Below are 18309 nucleotides of genomic sequence, written 5' to 3' on the forward strand. Positions count from 1 at the left end.
AGCAGGTTAAGGCAAGTATATCAGAAATATTTAAAAAATGCTGCCCTATGACATCACTACCCAGGGTGCACTGAACAAGGACAGCCTACATGTCAATCCATGTTTCTAAATTTCTTTAAAATGTAAAAATCTAATGTGATTCTTTGTTTGATATAAAAGTATAAAAGACAGTTTTAGTCAAATAAGGTCATTATGTCTTAGTAAACAGGGTTCTCTTTAACAGCTGCAGTTGGGCTAACAGGAGACTGGAGGAGACGTCAATCAAGCAGTCTGTGCACACCCACACAGTCCTGGGAAGAGCTCGAAACAGGCATCAAGTGAAAACACCTGTGTGGGTGGACTAGAGTACAGATCCGTTGTCTAGAGACTCAGCCCTAGGGAAACTCTTTGAATCAAAGCATGGCAAGATAAAGAGATATTTCATAAAAGAGCAAACCAAATGGATACTGGTATACCAGTGACATACCAAGTAGGCATCTGGGTATTTAGCTTATGCTTTGGGTTCATGGGGCTTGATACTGAGTTTTAATTTATTGTTTAGAGTGCACATCTTAATCATTTTGGCTTACTTGTATGGAACCCGAAAGCATAATTTTGCTGTGAAAAGTAAAAAAAAAAAAAAACAATCTGCACATTACCTGCTGAGCAGCAAAGAGCAAGCACAGTCGGATATCTGCTGGTGAACACAGAGTACTATTTACAAGCACGGAAGGCGAATGTGTTCCTCAAGAGCAGGTGGAGACCAAACATTGAGCTAAAACTGAGATTCAACAGACGACCAGAAATACAAGCCTGAATGATTGAGAACATTGCTCCATTATTGCTGGATCTGCAAGACGGATGCTGTTCTCTAACAAAATAATAATAATGATTTAAAATTTGTTGTTGATGCCCTCCAGGTCGCATTTTGTTAGTTCTACATCTGAGTTTCAGCAGAGATGTAGTTCCAGTCTTCATGTCAAGAGTTTCCTGTAAATAGTGTTCAAATGTAGACACTTTCCTCAGTAATAAAAGACGGTAGAAGTTAGGAATAGGACTTTCAAAACCCAAGCAAATTTGTAAAGCAGTTTTTTTTTTTTTTTTTTTTTACAGAACACAAGTTATTGGTGATGCAGAACAAAATTACCTAAATAGACATCCTCAAAATTTTAAAGAGCCTCAAGTGAGACAATACTGGAGCCCAAAGGAGTCTCATTATCTCCAGTGGTCATCAAAAAACAGAGGTCACAGCAGATGACTGTTCATCAGTAAGTCTTGCTCTTCTCAAGTCTTCTACCATAAAGTGTTGTTTTTCTGTTGTTCATTGGGGGATTCTGAGTATCTACTCCTCATGCTCTAGGACAATGGTTCTCAAATGGTGTGGCAATGCACACTGGTACCCTGAGGCAGGCATAGTTGTGCCTGGGAATTTGTAAGACTATAGATTATGACTATCACTGTACAACAACTAAAGACACTGCAATATGTTTTACAGGGGCTATTTTGCACAGATATGGATATGGTGTGCCTTGCAATTTGTACTTGATATTAGATGTGCTGTGAGCAAAATAAACCTTTAAAAACTACTGCTCAATATATATATTCTGATATACTGATTAAAAATCAGATGGAGTCCAGCTAATTGAGACAGTTTGATCCCCAATATTAACAGGCTCATGTAAAGAACTCTGATTTTTTTTTTTTAAATGCACACCCCACAGACTCACACACTCATGTAAGTGCTACCAAAAAAATGTAAATAAACATATGGAGTAAGAGCCACAGACTTTTTTCCTTATTAAAGATACTTGGTGTTTTTATTTACATAATATAAGACAGAAGATGTGCCCTTTATGTCATTCAAAAACCAACAGCTGTCATCAAGGCTCTTCCACATACACACACAGTATGACTCCAAATACTTTCATGTCCAGGATTAGTTCTGTATGTTTATGACATGGCATCAAAGTACAAAACGCTGACCAGATTTATTTTAATCGTGCCTCCTTAAGAGGAAAAACAGTGTTATGATCAGGTATAGAATTTCACAAATGTCAGTATCAATTAAAGTTAATGAAGCTACTGTTCTCTTGTGAGCTATTACAGATTAGGGACAGTGGATTAATGCACATCCACTGGGAGGATCCTGGGCATGTACGGCAATTATCCTCCATGCTTGTTTCTGATGTTAAACCAGGTTAAACAAATGGGGGCCAGTTTTCTACTGATTTAGACCACTTCACTGTAAATAAGAGGGGGGAAGAAGTTGATCTTGGCAACAAGACAGTTTAGTAAGACACTGCTAAAAACACAGGTCAAGTGACTTTTTGTTTGGATTATAATAAGTGTCACCCCCTTCAGCTGTGAAGAAAATTTGTATAAATCCATGGCTTTAAAAACATTCAAAATTACCTGTGGATGGAAAAAATATATAGTACAGTTTCTTCGTTATTGTTATAAGAAAAAAACATCAATTGAAGATAGGATGGTGTTCAGGGACAGAAGCATGTTGGGAAAGTATGACCGGCTTTAAAACAATCAAATAAAGAAAATAGAAACCTGAAAGACAGCAATTGAAAATGTGGCATCATAAAATAATTTGGTGACTTTTACCAAAAGAATCATATATAAAACTGTATTACAATTTACATCTTTTAAATATAATAAATAGATCTAAAAATGTACTGATTTGTTACAGGTATGATAAGCCTTTATTAACAATATAATGATATAATATTTGTATTGGCAAACTCATTATATTCTTTGATTGGACCCTCCCACACACATCTCTGTCAGATACTTGACACTTTTTATACAGTACAATTCAGTTGTATTGCCACTGTAGTTATGATGTAAGCTTGTGTGTGAGTACCTGACCTATAATATGAACTGCAGTGTAATGGTTCATGACTGACAGCACTGTAGAGAACCAGAACCTGCAACACCTCCACACAATATCAACTAGACTCATAATGTCGGACCAAATGTCTAGTATAAAGCCAAGAATTTACAGTCTTGGAGATGTGAGCAGCACACACAAGTTGTGTGGGTGTAGCACTGATGCAATGTCCTATATTTAGCCTAGGCGCAGAATTCAGGCACTGCTGAAGTTGAATGTAAGTGACACCTGTGTTACATTGAAGCTACAGCAGCAGATTTGGTACAAGTAAACATTAATGCATATATGTATTAGAGGATATCAGCAGGGTTGCAGTCTGGGAGACTGTTTTGCCTAAGCATAACAAAATGACTGTCAAATACACTTTGGAGTGGTTGGTATACCTTACAAGGACACAGAGGAAATTCAGTTTTCAAGCAACATTTGTAGTTGCTTTTGTCTTGTGTCCCATTTGCTTTTGAAATCTGTGTTCATTCGTTTTCTTATTCCAAGAATCACTCTTTTGGGCTTGTTTGATCTCTGATGGACTAAGTCCTATTCAAAATCATAAAAATCAATGCTTGTCTTACGAGTTATGTTTGACCCATTGTAATAGGCTATGCTCAAGGGACAGCAAGGGACCAATTTGTCTAAATGGTATGTGCAATCGTACTAAAATAGACATGCAAGACTTTAGATTACCCTTTGAGAATGTCTCGTTTCTATAAAATAGCCCATGTGGTCAAAGACGTATGTGAAATTAAACTTGAAATTATCATAAGGCCAAAATAAGGCGTATTGGTATCCACTTTCCCAGGCCTTATAAACATGGGAGACTTCCCTTGAGCTCTGGGAAAACCTGATGAACCACTCTCTAGTGTATTTGACAATTTATACTGAATCAGAATTGACTTCCCTTTGTAAACTTGTCCAGATTTCACTTATAAAAATAAACTTAATTTATGTCTCACGATATCTGTCATTGGTGTCATCTAGGGGTGTAGTAAGCTCCAAATTATATCTATCTACTGAGATTTGTTTTAATTCCATAAATAGTGTAAATAAGTTACGCTTAAAATCACAAGGTTCATCCCTACACAATTGAATCTAGTTTTGGAGTTAATACAAATATTTTTGTTATGTTAAAAATGTCTGAACATTTTTCATTAAAACTACTACTACTACTATGTTTGACAAATGTTTGTATTTATCTCCTTATTGCTGTCATGTTCATCTTTAATGTTTGATATACTGAACAAACTGCAAAACTATGTTAAAAATATAGTTATTGTCAATTGTGCACTGGTGCTTGCAGAAGTGGGTATACTCTTAATTCATGCCCCACATTTTTTCAAGCAACCCACCCAGCAAAGGATAAACAGCCTGTTATTGATGGATCTTAAAGCAAAACTGGCCTTTTGTACTTGCACGCTGACACTCAGCTTCTACTGCTTGACTTTGGGTTGTGATGATCATTATGAATTCATGATGAGGGACACAAGCTGATAGCAGGTAGCTCTACCTGCTCAGTTTATGCTGTTAAATATCCCACAGAACAGTAAAGTGTGATCCACCTTACTCTGATTAGCCAAAGCTGATATTGTGACCCAACCAATGACAGATTTATTATAGCCAATTAAAGGCAAAATAAGGCGGGTCATGTCTTCACTGTCTTTGGGGAACAAAGCAAGCATACTATCAAATGATGTTCATCAGAGGGGACTTGGTAGTGGGTATACTCTATAGAGGCAAAAAATAAGTGGGTATACTCTGTATACTGGTGGATACCAGTTCTCTGGTTTTAGTTATTTGATTTACAGAAAATATGGGTAAGACTATGAAATGTATGGAAAAATACTTTCATTACCAAAAATATCAGGACTTAAACATGTGCAAGTGTTAAACTTTCTCACTGAGAGGAAATCTGATGAGAGGATTTGATTATTTATGACAGAAATGACCCTTGACCATAGTTTTCTGGCACTTGTAGCACTTCTCCAGCTCAAATAGCCAGAAAGACAAATAGAAATATTTTAACCAAACTTTCCCATCCTCCCTTAAATATGGCACATTTCTCTGCTCTGCTGGTGTTAACCTCAGTTAGGAGGCCCATTTTCTTTTGAAAACTGTGCCAGATGATCATTTGTGTTGATGTCAGAGGTGTATTACCTCTCTGATTTTGCTAATGAAACTGGGTTTTTGTAAAGCATAGCTAGCATGTTCCTGGTGAATCTTGCCAAAGCCAGGGTGTTGATTAAGTTTTAAAATGAGCTGATCCTGCCAATACACAACAGCTAACATATATTAACTTTAGAAGCATTATTGACCTGTGCTGGTGGTGTCTTGGACATCAATTGGCACATTTAATTCATTATTTAGTGGTTCAGCCACTAGTGCGATTTGGCAAATGTAACGACATGGCAACGAGACTTTGTTAATTCCTGATGAGATTTTTGTCATTAAAGAAATATTCAAACCTGTGCTGGAGTTTTCTGTTGTGTATTTTCTTGTCATGTTGAATAGTTATTTCAATCATAATCTTTTTTTGTAGGATTTAAAGAAAACTTTTATACCTCGAACAGAAACACCATTTCTATTAAAGTTAAACTAACCTTTTTTTTTTTTTTCAATTTTTCCAGGATCATAACCAGTACATAAAAACTAATACATTATGTTTCTGAGTCTCTGCATACTTCCTTCAAGGCGTCACTGATATTACCAACTATGTAATGTTTTAGGTTCACAAATGCTTAATTAATACTTATGAACACATACTTAAGGTTATATCAATGTGTGTCAGAGAATGGCAGCTAAGTACCGTGTGTCGCCTAAACATCCGAATGTGAAATATTTTGAGTCTTGCTGACACTTTCCTTTTCTGTTTTATTCTCTTTTAGACAAAAACTTTTGAGATTTTTCTGAGTCACCTAACGTAACAATGTTTTGGGAGGGCCTGAAGCTCCTGTGGAGGGAATTCTGTTGCGTGAGGATGAGTGAACAATTTTATTTCATACGTCTGAAACCAATGCATCCTTAAAAGGTCATGTATGTAAATGGGAACCAAGTGTAACGTGCATTCTGTGACTATGTCTAAGTTAGTAAGTAGTGCAATATTAGTACTTTTTATTTGTATTTTTGGTTGATCTGAATGACAAAACTGAATTTTTAATAGTTGATCTCTTTGTGGAAGCAGTCACTCGTGACTGTCTCAAACAGAAAGATTAATCTCATGTCCTGGTAGCTCAATGAGATAAGGCTTCTACCATGACTGGTTCAAATGTGGCTCAGAACTTTTGGCACATCATTATCTTAGTTAAAAAATTACTGTCAACTGTAGCTTAACAGAATATTGTATTAAAGATGTATTTAACAAAGGGAAAATGATAAATGAAGCACTCTTTGTGTTTTGCTCTGATCAAATATTATAAATCAATCAATCTGGTATTTGTCCTGATTGAAGCTGTAAAAAGGCACAGAGCTGGGTATAGTTTCAGTCTTAAACGGCTATAGATTTGCGTGGGTTAGAAGCAGAAAAGGCTCTAAGATTAGCTTAGTACTAGCATTTTTGGCAATTATCTTGTGACTGCCCCTTTCGACCCTATATACTAGTTTGTGCCACTCACTGTGTCTCTCATCCTTAATGACCTGGTCTTGATGTGGGCTGATGTAACAAGCAGCAAATGTTAGAATTGAGTTTGGCAAAGCATGCCAAGATTTATTAACAGTTAGAGAGGGTGGAAGGAGGGTTGTATCATTATTTAGCAGTGGACTTTCTTGTACAAGAGGCCATGATGCACAGCAAACATTTGTGGCAATGTTGCCGTCTTCTGAAAGTTCATATATTTTCATACTTCAGCATCCACTTTGATAATGGAAAGTAGATTCGTTCCATTTACGCAATTCTGTTGATCCCTAACAAGTGCAACATTGGTCTGTGTCCAAATTTTTCCAAGCCTTTTTGACTTCTTGGGAGAGCCACCTGGGAGAAAAGACCCTTGAAGAGAGCCAGAAACCAGGCAGGAAGCTGAGAAATCCAGCAAGAGCATCAAGTTTTATATTTAGGTTTGTCTTCTATTTGACCCAATCAGTCCTCGGGGAAGGGTCCATGTGAAACTAACATAGCTGCTGTTCTTCGAGGCTTTTGAAGCTTATCTCTCTTGCTCATGAAGATAAGGGCATTTTGTTACCTTTTCACCCATGATGAGATAATCTTTGAGTTTCATTCATAAAGGCCATCCCACAGGTCTGAGTTCAAGTTTTCACATAATGCATTTGCATATCCGTTGATCTGTGAGACTTATTTCCTGCACATTCAAACAGGTTCAAATGTAGCCCCTCGCATGATGAATATCTGTGTCTCCAAGTCTGTGAACCAGCCCTACAAGCTTGTTTCTCTTAGAAACATGGTCCCAATGCTGTAGGAGACTTTCCTCATAGAGGCTGGGGGCGCAGAGCGAGAGCTGGTCAGCGAGGCGTGGCTGTGAGAAGTCCCCGCCTCAAGAAAGTAACATGTCCCTGGGATCTCTTTGGGAAAATTCTCCGGGAGCTCCAGCCGTGACCGGGGGACGAATGAGAAAGAACGGTCATCTTTCAGCAACCTGTTGACCAGAGAAAAGTTTAAGCTGTATTGCATTCTTAGGGCCTTACTGGAAAGTAGGGATGAATGATATCAAATTTTTGCTGACATTCAATATGCTGATACTTTTAAACTCATTTTTGCCAATGCAGATACTGAAATATGCACACCTACTTTAGTGTCTCCTGTGCAAAGAATGGCTGAGTCAAGCAGAGCTGACAGAGAAGCAGGGAAGTAGATAGTCTAGTAGTAGTTGTATTTTTAGGGGTTTATTCAACATGATGAGGCCTCACAATGGGCCTCCTTGAGTGTGTAGCGCTCTAGGCAACCACATACCTGATGGTAAACTATATATATCTTACTGATATGTGATATAGAAATAGATGCTGCCAATATGTACAGCCAATATAATGACTGTGGGTCAATCACATATAAGGCTTCATTGATTGTGGTTGTACACCATGACATACTGGCTTTGCAACTAATTTAAAAATGAACAGGCAAATACTTAGACATATGCTGTTACTTTTATTCTTGTTAAAAAGTGGACTCATATATTTATAAAATAAAATCAAGAGTTTAATTGTAAAATACATTTTTAGCAGTTTTAAACTGGCTGTACCACCTGTCATGAAAAGTGTACCTGTCACCTGACACTGAAAAGAAGTGTTTTTATTATTTTTCTAGAAGAATCTATAAACCATTTCTCTTTCAATGACAGTCAGCTGGAGTTCAATGGATGACAAATTATGCTACAATCTGTTTTTACCTTCATTTCAAAATAAAATACCCATGATTACTGTTGCTCCACTCTGATATTGGAGAACTTGTAAATTCCAAAAAAGAAAAAAGTTTTAGTTGATCTTATTAGGTTTTAAAAGATGCGTTATTAAATTTTGTTTATTTCAGAGATTTCAACCATAGAATTGTGCAGACATATTCTATTCTGAATTAAATTATTGAAATTTTTGAATTTTTTGAAAGAGTCAATGATGTTTTCATTTACTCAACTTGACATTTTTTAGGGTTTGAGATGCCAAAATATGAAATTTGTTATATCATTCAAATAGACGTATTCAAACAAAGTAGGTTTTGTACAACAACTTGATATGTGCCAAGATTTTTTTTTCCGCTAAAAGATATACATTCAGACACAAAAATATATATGTCATGTCACTGACCTCTGTAAATAGCCACAGAAATTTTTATATCTGCTGATACCGATATTCAACTTTATAAGCTAATATCTGCTAATACAGAGATAATGCATTAATATTGTGCATCCCTTTTAAAAGCAGTTCTAATCATTAATAACAGGGTTAAAAATAAGATCATGTATGGGATTTTTTCAGAGTAAGACTAGTGTTGTTACTTACTGGTAAGTTGTGGGACTGACGTTGATACATCTTGGCTGGCTCCCTGATTCAAACTTGCTGGCTAGTGTCACATTGTTCCCAAACAGACAATACCGAGGCATTTTAACCCCGACCACTCCTGCCAGCACCGAGCCTGTGTGGATACCTATTCGAAGCTGTGAAGAGACAGAGAAGAAGGAAACCACAGAGGTGGGAGAGGATTGATTAGAAAAAATGTCAAAGGAAAAAACAGCACAACCACAAGGATCTTCAATGTGTAAATAGTTTAGACACCTCATTGAAGTCTTTATCTTTATTATATGCATAAGTCTTTTGACTTTAGTTGGATAAAAAAAGGTCATGTGACTTTTAAATAATAGAAAATGAAAAACAAATGGAAACATGATGTTTATATTCATTTTTTGCACAGACGTACGAGACTGATTGTCCTTACTTGGACAAAACAGGTCTGTTTAATTGATAAGGGGCATGTTGACTACAATGACTGGTTGTAAAAAGAGGCACACTTCTGGCTTTTATTTATTAATCTATTTGGCAAAAAGTCAGGATGGCTGCTGCTGATGCAACACATTCTGAATCTGGATTACCTTGCGGATTAAACTAACTCGTAGGTCATGCACGTCACAAATAAACTATGTCCTCATGTCCATCCAAATGAAAAATATTTTGGTGATGGAACAGTCTACCTAGTCAAGACGAGACCTACAACACAGGTTTTGTTGCTTTAATTGTTGATAGTATATTGAAACAGAGCACAGGCGTTTCTGTCTGGGGAGACCAATGAATTAATTTCCTAACAATCATGATGTTTTGGGTAAGAAGCTGCTGGCAAATATAACAGGCAAAAGATCAGCAATAGAAATTATACTTCCATTTTAATGCAGCTTTCATCTCATCAGAGTTCAAGTGCAAGTCCATTTTTAGAGATGAAATCTTACAATTGCAAGATTTGGTGTAGAAGATAAATCAATAAAAACAATTGTCTCTTCTTGGTGACAGATGTATGGCAGCAGAACAGCTCACATCTAACAATCCGGCTGAGGTATGAATCTATAAATGGCTGAAGGCAGATTGGAAGCTATGTGGCTATTTTTCCGATTTGACCAACTCACTTCATAGGCACTCGACCAATTATTGATTTCCTCCACTTGGAAACAAGTCACCCTACATACAGCCTACACACACACACACACACACACATAAAAGTCAGTATAACCCAGTAGATTCCTAATGATCTATTTGAGAATCTTATCACCCAGGTATCCAACGCCACAGTGTGCATACCAGCATACTGCACGGTAGTCATGGCAACAACCAGCGATGGGGGTAGTAAGGTAGAAAGAGCACAGACAGACAGTAAGACAGAAGGAGAGACAAAAGAGACAGAGGGAGAAAAACAGAGAAAATGCACCTATATTTAGGAGGCAAAACCTTGACAGTGCAGGAGGAGAGAGACAGAAAACAAGAGAGACAGAGCGAGAGAGAAAATCTGGTAGGTGCACTTGTGTGACCTATTTTTCTGTTAAACTGCTTACAGATGGCCATGCACTCCTCTGTCTGTCTCTACAACAGACACACACAAATCTGCATCCAGCGCCCACTATCCTCTCTATTTCTTAGTCTCAAAACACAGACGCAGCAATGTTCATACTCTCCTCTTTTTTCGCTGTGAGTCAGCATTCACAGCACATGGCCCTCTCTGAGCCAATGAGCAAATGGCGCAGCAGCGCAGACAACCAATCACATTGTAGCCTCTGGCCAAGCTGACAGAAGGATGCAGAGATGGAGATGATCTGAGACTGAGAGAGGAGGGCGTTTTTATAATGTCAGTGTTGTTTCATCAACACTCAGTTTCTACTCTATCAGAAACACTGACTTCAAATATTCTGACTTCATGGCTATAATGGATAACTATTTAGTTTTTATTTTGTCCGTGGTGGTGTTGAGCTGCATAACAAAGAGCTAGTGCTTTTATTCAGCTGATAAAAACAGATCAAAAGAGTAAAGGTTAACTAATCTCAAGCCTTTAAATTTACTATAAAGTTAAATCCACACATCTCTACCATAACTAGAATGTAGCTTTTAGTGAAGGCTATTTTAATCAACCACAGCATTTCAGTGTATGCAATAAACTGGAAACTGAGCATACTTTAGTATTATATGCTAACATATGGCAAACAATTAATAGCAGAGTTTTGTCTGCCATGAGTGTACCTATTCTAGACAAGATAAGTAATCAAGAGAGGAAGGCAAAATGAACCTACTGGATCTATCTACTGATTATGGGTAAATGTTTATGTTTTATCAATATTTCAACCTGTTCTCTCCTTGTCTTTGAATAACAGAGCCGCTTTTATCATGAAAATGTGTTAATTTCTCAAGATCTCTGTCAAAGGAAAAATTGAGCAACATTTGTTTTTTTGTCCTGTCTTTTTTAAGTCATACATTTGGTTAAGTCTAAGGTCCAAACTACTGGTGGGTCCAGAAGCTGGACCAGTTGAGAAACACTGCCTTAAAATCATTAAATGAAAATTTATCTTAATACACAGATTGTAACTTCCACCCACCAGAGGGCTCTCACAGGGTATACAGAAAATCTGGTATTAAATTTAATAATTTTAAAGATGTTTTTCCAAGACCCCCTTCATACATTTTAAGACTCCATCACACCTTAAATCATTTAACCATAAAATCAACTAGTTACTAATGTTTTATGCTGAAAGTCAGACAAGTATGTGACTCCAACAACATCACAAAATAACTTGAATGTACTAATCATTTACATGCGTACATCATGCAATCACATATAGTTCACTTGATTGAGGCACAGCAGAGCTCTGAGGATGCACTGACAGCTCAGACAGACAGAACATGAGTGAATAATGTCCGATCAAACAAAAGAGGAAATTTAGTCTACAACCTCAATGTAAGAATGTAAAAACTGTTTTTAAAAGTATAAAGAGATTAAGGCCTTATAGTCTTGCATTAAAGACTTTTTAATGCTTTTAATACTTTTAATACTACACTCTGTCTCAATCAAAACAATAACAAAATATGACAAGTATCCATCAGTGCTTCCTAACTCTGCCCCCCTCCACTGTTTCAGATTTTGAATTGAGGACTTTGTTCATCAGAATCTGAACTCCACATGGTGTATTCACTTAACAACCCAATGTTTTGTTTCATTGATGACTTTCACACAGCAAGGGAGAAAAGATGTTAAAAATGCCCTTCCTGGGTTGAGCTGCAAGCGTTTGCAAAGTACTCTGGACTGGGCATTGCTACAGCTTTTCGCCCTCATTATGAGAAATTAATTCATAAAACCCAAAGGATGGATTACTGCTCTCAATTCAGAGTAAGATGTAAGCCACAGAGGCTGGTGCACTGAGCAGCGGGCCTGGTCTCTACTTAACCTGGAAATGCCAAGTGGAGTCACAGGATGGGTGATTGAGCTCACAACCAATAACAGAGAATAATCTTGGTTCATGACAAGTAAACAGCATAAAACATGAATGAGATGCAGTACTGGTCCTCACTATATCATGCAGCAGTCTTTTATATAACACTCCAACATTTCCATGGCCATGGTGACCAAACAAACATTTAAAATGATGTAAGAACTATACTAAATTATATACAACATAAGAGAGGTCATTTTACACTAATATAGGCATTAGAGTGCAAAACTATCAACATATTTCAGCTATATTAAAAATAACTTTTGGTGTGTGTGTATTCTTGGTCAGGAAGCTGATACTTGTTCATTGACCAATTTTAATTCAGATCTGGCATTGTGCTGACAAATGGCTGCAGGCATGGAGCCACTTCCTATTTAAGATGTTCAGCTTATTTGAACAAACTCTTTTTTGCCTGTTTAAGGAAACTGATAATACTGACTGCAAATAAAGGTTTGTTTGCAAGTAGTTGTGGAAGTTTATTAGAAAGTTTTCAAGTCTCGTCAGCTGAGATTTGTTCTGTACCGCTGCCAACTTATGCTGGTTATTGCAACTCAAACATGAGCTGTTGTTTTGTTTCTGGAAAAACATAATCATTTGAAGACGTCATCAATGGTCCTTTTTATGCCATGGTTACATTTCAAGGACTATTAATTTAATACTGACAAGGGTTTTGGACTCTGCTATTTAAAAAAGAAATTAAATATTCTGTCTTGATGAATTTATATTACACCGAAATACACATTTTTAGTTTGCACTTACATTTGAAACTACAAAACCCCTTGAGAAATGAATATTCATCAATCTGCTATTAAGCTTAATCAAACAAACATTCACAGAAGTATGCAAGTAGAATGTGTATTGCTAGAAAGGGATAATAATTTAGGCATGTTTTATATTTGCAGATACAGGTTGAACACTTGAACTAACATCAGTACCAAGTCACACAATCATAGACCCTGCATGCACACAAGCACATGCACAAAAAGGCCTGAAATTCTTATCAGATTTACAAATGAGAACATAAAAATGCTAGATTGCTATACTGTACATGTTTGTTTTTCACACCTCACTGTTTTCTCTCTGTATCCCCAGATCACTCCATTGCTCTCTCACTGAACATTTTCTCTCACTTCTCTCGCACCTCTCATGCTGGTTTGCATAACAGTGCAACATTGGCTGGAGTGGAGTGCACTCAGTGAACAGCATTTATCATGCTGAAGTGTTGAATACCTCTATAACTCTCCTTTATATGAACATAAGTGAGGAGGAATAAGAAAGAGGAGAGCATAATAGAGACAAAAAATATTTTAAAAAAAGAAAAGGTAAAAAAACTGAGGGGACAGACAAGTAAGAAGAGGATAATGAAAGGAGTGAGTTCAAGAGAGGCTGCAGAGTAAAGAGTTACAAAAAGAGAGAAGGGGGAGGGAGGGAGGGATGAAGAGGGGAAGAGGGATGACAGAGAGCGAGATAGAGAGAGAGAGAGAGAGAGAGAGAGAGAGAGACAGAGAGACAGAAAGAGAGAGAGATAAAGTGGAAGAGCAAGAGAGCAGGCCAAAACTGCTTGGCAAGGCCTTTCTATTCTGAGACAAATGGACAATGTTAGGAGCAAAGTATTACAAAGAACAGTGTCCTGTCTGTTATTCAGCAGCTTTTGCTCTCACATACACATTTTACTCCTTGTATTTTTTATGTAAAATAAGTAAAAGCTAATTGTTCTGAGTATGAAAAGTGTTGCAAAGCCAGAAAACAAGGTTCAATTAGCCTAACTCAGTAAGTTGCAATGTTACATGGGTAAGGCTGGTGTTATTCTATAATTTTCTGACTGGAAAAAAAAAAAATTTCAGTGAGAACCATTGTTGTAAAAATGGAACTCTTCTGAGTTAGTCACTTAGTTAGTGCTTCTGAATATTTATTTATCAATATTATCACTGAGTTTTAAAATCTGCACTGTGTAGTATTTGGTCTCAATGATAAAAAAAAAAAAAATACAGTACACCAGCTCTGTCATGTTTATAACTTCACACAGCATGACATCACAATAACTTGTCAAAATGTCTCTCAGATTGCTATGATATGCTTGTGTGTTTTAATGCCTGATCATTTGTGTGCAATCTGTGTCACATCAAAAATAAAACCAGACTACTTTGCTATCAGCCATTGAAAAAAGGACCTGAATCCTAATGCTAGCAAGGCACCAAAACAGTGATGGCTCACCTTGAAAGGAAAGACTTGGCATAAAATATCATCTATGAATTTATTCTGTGTTAGTCTATAGAATACCATAAGGGTTTTCATCTAACTAATCAGGCTTCTTCCCTTAACTTAAAGAATTAACATGTCTAGGGATGCATGGTATTACCACCATATCAGTACTGACAGATCAGCTTCAAAAGTTAACCATCAGTACTAGAAGTTATGAATATTTCTGCTATTTTTCGATCGATACATCCACTGTAATTGGCCTTTATTGGCTGTAAATAATAGCTGTATTAATAGGTTTGTGGCGTTTTAGGCAAGACAGGTTACACTATCAGGTTACAAGCCTTTTAATGGCTTTATGTCCCAGCCGTAGCTTGTGAATGCTTCCCTTATTAATTCTAGAGTACAGTCCAGCGTGCTAGAATAATCAAGTCTGGAGGAAACAAATACATGAATGGTTTTATAAGTTTGAAAATGTAACAAATGGTCTAATCTTTGAAATATGTCCATTCTGGTGAAATTAAAATTGCACTTCTGGATACAGACTGGAGTAACTGAAGTCAAAGATCACTCCAAGATTTTTCACTTCTTCTTATACATACAAACGGGAACTAAAGAGATCTATTCCAGTGCTGGAAAGTTACAATAAAATAAAAAACATCTTTCAATGATTTAGACTTATAAAGTTACTAGACGTCAAAAATCTGATGCTGGACAGACAGAGAGGCATGTCACTATTCCTAGATTTTAGAGGAACATATAATTGAGCGTCATCAGCATGATGACTGTTATAACCACTGACAAACTGGCCAAGTAAACAAACAGGGTTTAAAAAGGACTTCTAGGAAATCAGACAGTTGACTGGGGCATTTGATGAAGAAATTCCACCAATTTTGACTAAAAAGGATCTATTAGACAGGTAAGAATGAATCCAGTCCAGTTATATTGCCAGTCCAACAACAGATTCCAAGCAGTTGATGAAAATCTTATGTTGGTACCTGCCTCACAGGGATCGTAGAGTGGAAGGGACAATCTTTTTTGCCCCTTTATGACTGCTGTTATGTCTATCAGGGATAAGCGGCAGAGATTGGGCTGGCTACTCTGCAGGGAGACAACCCATTTTCTGTCACAGGAGGCTACCCAGCCATGTTATCATAGTTTGCTAGCATGAGCAAAGCTTCAACTGCTGCTATAAGAGATCATAGATAAGCAACAAGTTGTGAGACATCAACACAGGAGGCCATAAGAGGACTGATACTACTGTCATAACAAATTCCATAAAATGTAGCAAACAAATTGGCTTGAAAACAAGATAAATGTACATTTCTGCCAGAGCTATTGACAGACAGATGGAACCCTGGCATGTGTGCACTTATTAAATCATGGTAACCTCCGCCTTTAGTACAACTGTGCTCATTGTAAGCATATTGATAAGACAGTAGATTGGAAAGCTGTGAGTAATCAAAGTCTCCAGAGCTTTATTTAAATAGGGATATGTTAGATATAACTTGAATATTCACTTTAATTAACAAAACAACCCTTCATTTCATCTTGCTTTTGATTTCAATGTCCAGAATAATAAGCACATTTCTGACTCTTTTCCAGTCAGAATCAAAATGGTTGCACCTCTGCTTTTAAGCAATAAGCAGTGAGCAAATCTCATCTGTAGTCAGTTCTATGATAAAGACATCCTTATGAGATGCATGTATGGTACACACATGCAGCGCTAATTTTCATTCTGTTGCTTTTAGATGAATGACACATGCAGCTGGCTCAGACAGTCAAACACAGACACACTACAAATATCTATTGACTCTCATCCCTCATTTCATGGAAACACATGGAAAAGACATCCAGATTGGTATCCCAGTGAAGCCAATGAGAAAACCCTTTTTAACTTTAAAGCATGTCATTACCAAAATTATGTTGGTCTTAATATAAATAAAAGTAGATGGAGGTACTCCATTTTTTAAAATTAAATTGAGTATTTCTCATTCCACATCAATTATATTCATCTATTTCCCACCTTTAAACATTCAATCCATCTATTTCAAAAAACAAAGCATATCATTTTGTATCTCCATGGTAACTGCACAGAATACAGTCTGTATTGCCATTACAACTGCACATATTTCTGTCTCCAGCAGAGTAACCATGGCTTTCATTGTGCTTTCTGAAATAAAATTATGTGCAAATACCAACACAAACAGGATCCATTTACCTACAGGCAAAACACATACACAACATTTCTTGTCATACATGGTCAGATATTATGATTACATAATCAAACTACTGTCTGTGCTCAGGAGGGAAAGGTTACTGCAATACTGTCTATTATAGTGTTATTTTAAACAAGTTGAAATATATATATATATATATATATACACACAAAACACAAGTCTATGTAAACTACATAAGGCTGAAGAGAGACAAAATCCCAGTCAAGATGGATGGATGGATGGATAGATCAATTTCAATGTTACAGCAGCTAGTTATCAACAGGTAAACAGCAGAAGAATAACCACAAATAAGCATAAAAATTATCTAGATCAAAATGTTTCTAAACATATTTACATGCAGTAAGTTATGTAACATTAAAAAATGGAAATTACAATAAAGCTCATAGAGTCAATGTTTTTGTCAAAATGTTAAATTTTATTGGTAAAATTAGTAGGGCTGTCAAAAAACTGCATAACTGCATTTTTGGCTGACCACTGAGATCAGCCCTACACATGGCTCTGTTTGTGTCTGACTGACTGACTGAGAGCCTGAGTGAGTGATCCTACTTTCAGAGTCATACCATACAGAGTTGGGTTTGCTTGTACCGAAAGCCGTAATGGCTGCCTCCACTGTGGTAAATTGAGCCATACATACAGAGTTGCGCTATGGGCGGGGTTTAGTTGAACCAACAGCCCTCTAATGGCTGCCTCCACTGCTAGAAAAACCTCAGATATAGCTTTAGCATTGCGTCTGTAAAATATAGCCACATACATTTAGCTAAGTAACCAGAAACAATAACTTCCATAAAAATAAGGACGGTACCTGGTTGTGTAACATAATGTAAAATGTAGTCATTCTTTCAGGGTTTTTTTTTTTGTTGTTATTTTTCCCATGCTCATTTTAGAGTTAGATGTATTTGGGAAATGTTTTGACAAAAAATGGTCATTTGTTATTATTATTATTATTATCATTAGTAGTAGTAGTAGTAGTAGTAGTATTAATTTAATTATTACTATTTCAATGAAAATCACAGAAGACTATTCACACTGTGTTTCATGTTTTTATGTAAAAAAAACCTTACAGCATTCAACATATTAAAACTCATAGAACTGGTGCTTGATTGTTTAAAAACTACACTTTTATATCAAGCATTGGCAAATTTTTGCTTTTCTGAGAATAGAGGGTTTTGTCCAACAGTTTTTGGAAAAAATATCATGCAGTTACATCTATGATAGGTAAAAAAAAAAAAAACAATGCTTAATTTTTTAAATTTCAAAGCCAAAGTGGTACTGTATGAAGAGCCATTTAGGAGCCGAAAGAGCCGGCTCTTCTTGCTGAACTGATCCATATGATCCGGATCTCTGAAAAGAGCGGGAATTAGGATCCTTCAATTCTCAACCCCACAGACATTGGGGACAGCACAATTACACACTCCAACAAAAAGTAACTGCCAGAACACACAATTCAGTCAGGCATTTCAACAGGCATCCCAGAGAGATGTGATCAGGCATATACTAGATTTTAACCTAGTCTTGTTTAATTGCATTTAATCTTAGAATTTCTGTGTTAAATATGATTAATCACCTGTTTTCTGTCCTTATTTGAAATTCCACTATTTTGCAT

General features: G+C 36.6%; 1 protein-coding gene across 1 annotated transcript in view; it reads right to left on the bottom strand.

The window, feature by feature from the left end:
• Positions 1-1831: 1831 nt before the first annotated feature.
• gucy1a2 (guanylate cyclase 1, soluble, alpha 2) overlaps positions 1832-18309 on the bottom strand; it is a 58192-nt gene continuing 41714 nt past the window's right edge. Inside the window, exons 8-9 of the mRNA XM_041813172.1 lie at positions 8810-8964; positions 1832-7455 (exon numbers count right to left, since the gene is read on the bottom strand). Of these exons, the coding sequence (XP_041669106.1) occupies positions 7236-7455; positions 8810-8964 (375 nt within the window). The 3' untranslated portion in view covers positions 1832-7235. The remainder of the gene's footprint in view (positions 7456-8809; positions 8965-18309) is intronic.

Source organism: Cheilinus undulatus, linkage group 2 (assembly GCF_018320785.1).
Source record: "Cheilinus undulatus linkage group 2, ASM1832078v1, whole genome shotgun sequence".
Lineage (NCBI taxonomy): Eukaryota > Metazoa > Chordata > Actinopteri > Labriformes > Labridae > Cheilinus > Cheilinus undulatus.